This window comes from Lactuca saligna, chromosome 6 (assembly GCF_052625555.1).
Source record: "Lactuca saligna cultivar CGN05327 chromosome 6, ASM5262555v1, whole genome shotgun sequence".
NCBI lineage: Eukaryota > Viridiplantae > Streptophyta > Magnoliopsida > Asterales > Asteraceae > Lactuca > Lactuca saligna.
The window spans coordinates 121060983-121068930 of NC_136422.1; the positions used below are offsets into that span (position 1 = coordinate 121060983).

At 33.2% G+C, this 7948-nt stretch overlaps 1 protein-coding gene across 2 annotated transcripts; it reads right to left on the reverse strand.

Moving 5' to 3' along the window:
* Positions 1 to 427: 427 nt before the first annotated feature.
* LOC145000631 (protein ENHANCED DISEASE RESISTANCE 2-like) lies at positions 428 to 6271 on the reverse strand. 2 transcript variants are annotated; one of them, XM_078959892.1, is made up of 23 exons: positions 6068 to 6271; positions 5577 to 5945; positions 5409 to 5483; positions 5214 to 5267; positions 5068 to 5133; positions 4875 to 4978; positions 4730 to 4797; positions 4511 to 4624; positions 4366 to 4406; positions 4173 to 4273; positions 3943 to 4038; positions 3791 to 3855; positions 3608 to 3679; positions 3377 to 3532; positions 3071 to 3282; positions 2605 to 2620; positions 2341 to 2492; positions 2171 to 2272; positions 2021 to 2065; positions 1812 to 1952; positions 1230 to 1325; positions 1042 to 1143; positions 428 to 963 (listed from the first exon to the last, which is right to left on the reverse strand). In XM_078959892.1, the coding sequence occupies exons 2-23, from the start codon at positions 5718 to 5720 to the stop codon at positions 850 to 852; spliced, it is 2136 nt and encodes a 711-aa protein (XP_078816018.1). In that variant the 5' UTR covers positions 5721 to 5945; positions 6068 to 6271; the 3' UTR covers positions 428 to 849. The 2 variants fall into 2 exon arrangements, with proteins under 2 accessions (XP_078816018.1, XP_078816016.1); XM_078959890.1 differs by having other exon boundaries at positions 2605 to 2638; positions 6068 to 6269.
* Positions 6272 to 7948: the final 1677 nt, after the last annotated feature.

Below are 7948 nucleotides of genomic sequence, written 5' to 3' on the forward strand. Positions count from 1 at the left end.
AAAAAGTAGATTACATGTTTGATCCTAGAGGTTTGAAAAATGTAATGTTTGGTCCTAGAGGTTTGAAAAATGTAATACTTTTTGTTCACAAGATACATTTGTTGCCATTTTGGTCCTCGATCCAATCTATTGTTCCAATTTTGGTCCCTGTCCTTTATTGTTGTTAATATTTGAACTAAATATATTTTTTCAAACTTCAAGGTTTAAATATAAAGAGTTTAATAAAATCACTCACAATTGATATGCTCCACATGCTTAAGTTGTCGATTCCATATTTCATTAACAATTTAATGTTCATATTTTACCTTCCATTAAATTAATTAATGCCTTGACCTATTGGTAAAAACATTTACCCACTACCCTGTCTCAAAAAGCATACCAAATATATTTGGCATAGCGAAATATACAAATAAGAATGCAACTAATATGACAATTCTATATACACGATGTTCCTTCACATTAAATGTTGAATATCAAGTTATCATGTAATAGTACAAAACAAAAGTATACCCAAAACATGAACAAAAGCTTTTCATCTACTAATTTTCCAACCCTTCGACAACTATGTACGTATAAATTAATACAAATTTAATGTTTCCCTTATTCTTTTTCTTATATAGAAGAAAATGTATCGAAACCTAAAAAGATTTTAGGGGGCATATTTGAAAATTCCCTCCACAAACAAGTTTCTCTTCAAAGTATTGAAAATCGATTTTCGTCATAATCCAGCTTTTTGACATTCTTACTTCAAAGCAACTAGTTTTTTTTTTTTTTTTTTTTTTTTTTTTGGTAATTTTGTCCCCCTTTGTAAATTGTTGCTAGAATTTATCATATTTTTGTACTTTGATTTTAAGATGGTTTTGGATCTGGTTCTAATTTTGGAACAATAGCAGAGGATAGCTCTAGATGAGAAACCCTAACAGCACCTATAAGCCGCTCTGGCAACTCATCTGTTGTGTTTGCCTGAAAAAAACAAAAAACCAGGATGAGGATGAGGAGGGTATTTACATCTTTTCCACAAAGGAGTTGAAAAAGGTATACCTGTACAAGGAAAGCCATGTCAACCACAAGGCTAGTGATAACACCAACTACAAGACCCAATACGCCATTAGCCACAGTAGAAGAACCAATGTCAACATCAACCTGCAAAGTCAAAATAAAAAAGTCAACATCATAACCAAACACACCCTTCATTTCATTTATTGAGATAGAGAATGGAGATTACTTACTTCTAAGTAATTGGCACCACGGATGTAGTTGCAGTCAACCGCTTTTCCTAAAAGACACGGGGTGCTTCCAACACTCTGTCGCACTATCCACGACCCCTGAATATTCATTTATGTATAATTAATTTGTACTGCGTTTGTCATACATTATACTGACACTCAGACTGATGTCAATGAGGAAAAAATTACAATCTTTTGTCCTACCCAAAAAAACATGAAGAACGTGGACGTGCTCTCGATCTCTCGTCTGTACAAAAAGGCATAAATACCCTTTCTCATCTTCATCGTCGAAACTAGCCCTAGAAAGCTTGTTTTGACCGGTGTAACAAACATAGCCGAAGGCTATGTTTGTGACACGGGACTAGATAATTATTCTACGACTATTTCCGATGATTAGGATGAGAAGGGCATTTACGTCTTTTTGCACAGACGAGAGATCGAGAGCACGTCCATGTTCTTCGTGTTTTTTTGGGTGGGACAAAAGATTGTAATTTTTGTCTCGTTGATATAAATCTGAGTATCAGTCCAATGCATGTCAAATGCAGTATTAAGGAAGATGAGGATTATGGATATTATAATAAATACCTTGGGAACCGATGGAATGAGTTTCATCCTACTATTACGAAACTCATCATCACCATCAACAAACCGTTGTAACAAAGATCCCGTTGTTAATTCCTTGCTCACAAAATAAAAAACCATACTATAGTTTGTCGAACCAGGCACCTTCAAAAGTTTAAAAAAAAATCCCATTATTTTCCACGATTTAAAATACACATTTCAAAACCGCTTACTTGTAAATTGAACACCATGGAGAAATGTCCTTTTTGAGACGCAATCTACACATGACAAAAATCACAAAGAAAAAAACAATTACAAAATTGTAGTGTGTGTGTGTGTGTGTGTATATATATATAATGATTAAAGATTAAGATTAAACATACTTGCGCTGCACAACCTGGGCGTCTAGCAACATGATCCATTCGTTTAGTGTCTTTAAACCAATCAACAGCAACAAGATCCATAAGAGGTTTGCCTCCGGGCATCTTCATTTATTAAAGATATTAATTTAATGTTTCGGAAAATTAAATATTTAAATGATTAAAAAAAAAACCTTGGATTTATCATAGCAAAAACGTTTGCTACGGACTCTAAAGTTGCTTCCATCCGATATTCTCCAGCAGTCACGCCCGTTTTCATTATCATCTCTTCGAAGATTACCCGAAAAGCATGAAAAGTCGATTTGAACGGGTTCTTCTTCAAAGGCTATAATAGTAATTTACATCATTAGTATAAGGGCATTTACGTCTTTTGCACAGACACACAAAAAAGTTGCACTTTTATCCTATCGATTTAAACACAGACAAAAATAACCTACCAGTCCGTTTCGTCTCCTGCTCAGCGTTATATCCCTGAAAACATTGAAAAACAAAATCAGAAAATATAATAAAGTTGAAATATAATTTATACAAAAACTACCCAATTATAGCAATGTAATCCAAAAATAAAACAATTTTCACTATTATAATTTTTCAAAGGGAAAACTCCATAAAAGTCCTTATATGTTTTATTTTATTCAATTAAGTCCCAAAAACCGGTGATTGTATTCATTTTGACCGTTTTACCCGGTCAACAGGTCATCCCACTTTCAAAAACTACACTTTTGGCCCAGATTTTAAATTTTATTACAACTTTGGTCCAAATTTACACTTTTGGCCCGGATTTTAAATTTTATTACAACTGTGTCCAAAATTTACACTTTTGGCCCAGACTTCAAAATTTTGTAACGAATTCATCCTAGATTGAAACTACAATGTCTTAATAAGAAAAAAATATAGAATCACCTCTTCATCAGGGATTGGGAGATCTTCATCCTCATCTGAATACTCATCCATCATTTTTGCAGCATTATCAAGAGATTGACTTCGATTATGAACAGAAGTCAACTGAATCTTGTTTGACTTTTTTGAAGGAGCTGAGCATGATGCCATATTAACCATAACAGGAATTCTTGGAGCAGTTCTTTCATCAGATTGAGCAAAATATTCCCTCAATCCTATTTACCAGATATCAAATCGTATAAATTTTTATTTTTATTTTTAACAAATGTGAATTTAATGCAAAAGATTATAAATAAATAAAAAACTCACCAGCAACACTATTTAACATTTGTAACAAACAATGTTGCTGAAAAGATGAAACATAACCAACTCCCCATCCTTTTAAATCAATTTGCATAAGATGTTGGACTTGTGATCTTGGCCTTCCATTTCGAGTCTTCAGAGGAGAGATATTAAATCCACCACCTAAATCGTATGTGCAAAAAGACGTAAATACCCTCCTCATTATAGATAATAGTGAAAAGGGAAGAGTTTACTTACTCTCAATATGGGCGCGCACATATCCTGGTTGGGGCCCACAGTTCTCATGCTCCCTTGAGCAAAACAGTACAACTGCAAAACAAAAAATAAATAATATTATAAACCTCAAAAATGTAAAATAATAAATGAAAATGTTAAAATTAAAAGAGAATAATAAAACAAATTGAAAATGCATAAACTCACCATAACTTCCATCGTCATTCCGGCGCCAATATCGCACATAACAAAGGTCACGTGGCCACACAAAACTAAAAAAAAAAAAAAAAAAATTAAGATTTACAGTTTTACATATTAATAAAATTATATAAAGAAAGAAAATAATTTAAGAATATTACGTTGGAAACCAATCAAGCTGAAGTCTGTGATATAGAATTGCTGTATGTCCATCCACCTCTTCAACCAAGCTTCCATCTTGGAAACTACAATCCCACCTGTAGATATGCCCACAAGGTGTTCGATGAAATGTCTAAGAGAAATAAATTTTGTATTGCTTATGAATTTTAGCAATTTGATTATAGGAAAAGAGAAAGATGTATTTAGAAATATAAATAAAAAAAATATTTACTCAGAGCGGGTCCCATCCATGCTCATTACAAGCTCAAATATTTCTTCACAGCTGGCTTCTACAACTCCTACAGCCTTCATAGCTCTACTACAGCTTTTTGGCTTCATTTTGCAAATAAAAAACATGTGAATAGACATATTTATGTTAATAATCATGTGAAATATAAGACTGTGTATAAGAAAATAGGTCATACAAGGAAATCAACTTCAAGTAGCTCTTCAAAGATACGAAGTCCTGCGTTGAATTTTACAGATTATAATTATGAATATAAAAAAGTAATAATCCAAATGCCAATTAATTTCAGTAACTGAATTAGAAGATTAAAACTTTAAAGATACCATTTTGGCATTGAAGGAGACGCCAGTGTTTTCTAGAAAATGCCTGATTGTTGGTATTTTGGCTTGATAATGTTGAAGTTTCTTGAGTCCAATCCAATATTGATTCAGGAGGACCTGTTAATAAATTGATAATTGAAATTGGAAAAAAGAAAAAAAAAAAAAAAAAAAAAAAAAAAAAAAAAAAAGATGATTAAGAGAAAAGAGAAAAAGAAGAATCACCATTTCCAATTGTTGTTCTTCGCATCAAACTTGGGCGTGAATCTTCTTCATCTTCAGCTGCACTATATCTACAAATCAAGAAATGTTTTTTCAATTATTTGTTTAAACATCATTTATAAGAAAAAAAAAAAAAAAAGAGATTTACTGGCTTTCTTGATCTGATGAGGAAGCATTTCTTCCACTATCCATCCCAGATTTATATTCAAAAGAATGATATTTATTTCCATTAGCAACCAGTGACTCCTGATGCTGTAAAAGATTAACAAATCATTAACTTTCACAAAAAACATATGTAATGTTACAAATATCAACAAAAAGAAAATGGAATATATAGATACCTGATCAATAACAGACTCGATTTTTTCTTTCCAAATAAGTGCTTCCTGGATGTTGAAAGCTGCCATCTAAAACAAGAACAATTTGTTCTTTCTTAAGTACTTTTTGAAAATCATTTGACAAAAAAGAAAGAAAAAAGATAATATACCGTAATTCGATTGTGTTTGTCCTTCTTGCTGTAGATTAATAAAACATATACCATCTGTTTCAATTTCAAAAAAGTGAAGCAACATCAACATTGTGTTAAGGGTTTATAGATCATATACTTTCAGAATCCAAATTATGTGATTTATATAGTAATAGAGAAAGTAACAAAATTGATTAGAAACTGAAAGATGCTCACATGGCCATGTTGTGTTCTTAATCCTCGATCCTCCACTCTACAGTTGCCATCGATAACCATAGTTTTGATTGGAACCTAATTGAGAAAAGAAAGAATGAATTGATTAAGATACCAGAAGAAATGTCAAATGTCGATATCAATCACAGGTTAAGATAATTAGATAATTACCACATTGTCCTGAGGCTTCCTCTTGTAATAAGCAAGCAACCTTGATTCAAGAACGAAATATCTCATATGAATGAAAGATCTCCCAATTTTCCTCCTTCCGTATCGCACCATCCACCCATCATACACAACTTTCGGATTCGACATCGCAATATCTTCACCCGATCCTCAAGTAATCGAGGAGAATCAACAACTCATTACCCTAAAACTAGAACTAAACCCCCCCAAAATTGAAAATCAATCAAAACCCACAAACCTAAACCCCACAATTAACTTGAAGAAATTCAATCCGCGAGTGCGATCTGGCGAATCTAGACTTCACCGATTCGCCTGAAGAACTTGAGCATGAGACTACAATTTCGAGAAACCAACCTGTGAAATTGAAATTAAACCGAGATTCTACACTCGTTACAGTTGGTGACACCACAACAACAACAACAACAAAGTGTGTTATACAATTATGTTTGAGAAATCAAGAAAGAAGATGAACATACGATCTTTGGGGATTGAGGGTGTTGGCCGGCAACTGCAAGTAGTATTGTGCCGGTTGTGTTGTGGAGAGAGAGTCAGAAAGACAGTGGGATCATCAACGGCAGGAGAATTCTGACTAAATTGGAATTTTTTATTACCAAAATTTGAAAGATTTGGGGTGGAATTGGGGTGGGAGAAAGTAGGCCAACTGGAAACGTCAAGTCTTTTTCAATTTTCTTTTTTATACAACAAAATTTTATAGTTTTGTCATTTTTGATGCTTCACCACATTCCAACTTCCAACCATTATTAATAATGTCAACCATTGTACATGGATATTTAATGTGTGGTATTATTTTTGTTATTTGGATTTTAATTTATGCTCAAATGGATATATTCCCGATCTATAGTTTTATGTATTTATATGTGATGCAAAGATTCTTTTAAAAATCTAAAACTTTAAACTCATAGATCTAAACAAAACTATTATGAATGCTTGGCATTTATATTTTTTTATGCCTATTTGATGTAATTATGGTAGATGTTATTAGATAATGGACTAGTGCTACAAAATATATTATAGTTTTGATTGAGAGTATGATAGTCGATGCATTTGTTAACTGTTTTAAAAAACGTTTGATGAAAAAAAAAAATCATCAAAAATAATTAAGACAAAACTGTAAAAATGGTCAGGAAAAATGTTCAAAACATTAAACTATTGAATTTGCGATCATGACGAGCAAGTTTGTTTATGGTTGTGGCCCCTTGAAAAGCCGAAAAGACTAAAATGGCCTTCTGATATATTTTTTCTATTTAATTTAAAAGTTTTATTAATAATAAATATGGGACATCTCTCTCTCTCTCTCTCTCTCTCTCTCTCTCCCCCCCTACCCCACCCCTCGGGTAAACACACATATCTGCATTTGTCTTTCTCCCTCACATCTAAAAACATTGAATCAATACCCAGATCTAAAAGGCAAATACATACTGAGAAAGTGGATTCTTTGGTCACTCAGGCAGTGTTGTAAGACTCGTCGAGTTAGTCAATTACTCGGGCGAGTACTCCTTACTCGATCCCTTACCGAGGCGAGTGAATGTTCCTCGATCGACCCCTTATTGAAGTGAGTAATGTTGTAAAACCCGTCCAACTCAGTGATTAATATATATAATATACTTAATGATTTACTATCTAACACATACACATGTGATTATTACTACTCATATATCTTAAAATTGTAGTAATTATTCACGACATGAGATCATTGTATGTTTTTAGTTTTTATGTAACATTTGCATTTTTAGGTATTTTCCAGTATTGCCCTTAGCTTAAAAACTTTTGCATTTTGGTCCCTAGCTGAGTACGTTGGGCATACTTGTAACACCGTAAATTTCAAAACAAATTTTTCAATTTTTATAAAACATAATTCCATCGATATTCATAAAAACAACCATTTAATTATCCAAACAAGACAATACAAAATCCCAAGATCATAATATCAAACTCTGAGCGTGTGTGTGTACGGATCAAGCCGGCGCCTTCCCGCGATCGTCACTAGTACCTGAAACAATAACATCAAACACTGTAAGCACAAGGCTTAGTGAGTTCCCCAAAATACCACATATAACACATATTAGCCACTCGAGGCTATAACTCTGTGGGTCCGTGCACCCAAACTCTGTGAACCCTCAGGTTCTAACTCTGATAAATATGCACCACATAAATCACATAGAAATAATGCAGTACAATACGTAACATACATAGCATACCAATACTCTATCACATAACTCTGGTTACCTACTCAAGGTAAAGTATAATGAGAAGATTCACCTCGTGTGTCTCGGTAAGTCGTAAATCTGAAATCGCTAATCACTCGATCTGCCGAGCTATAGTCCCCCCTATAGCAC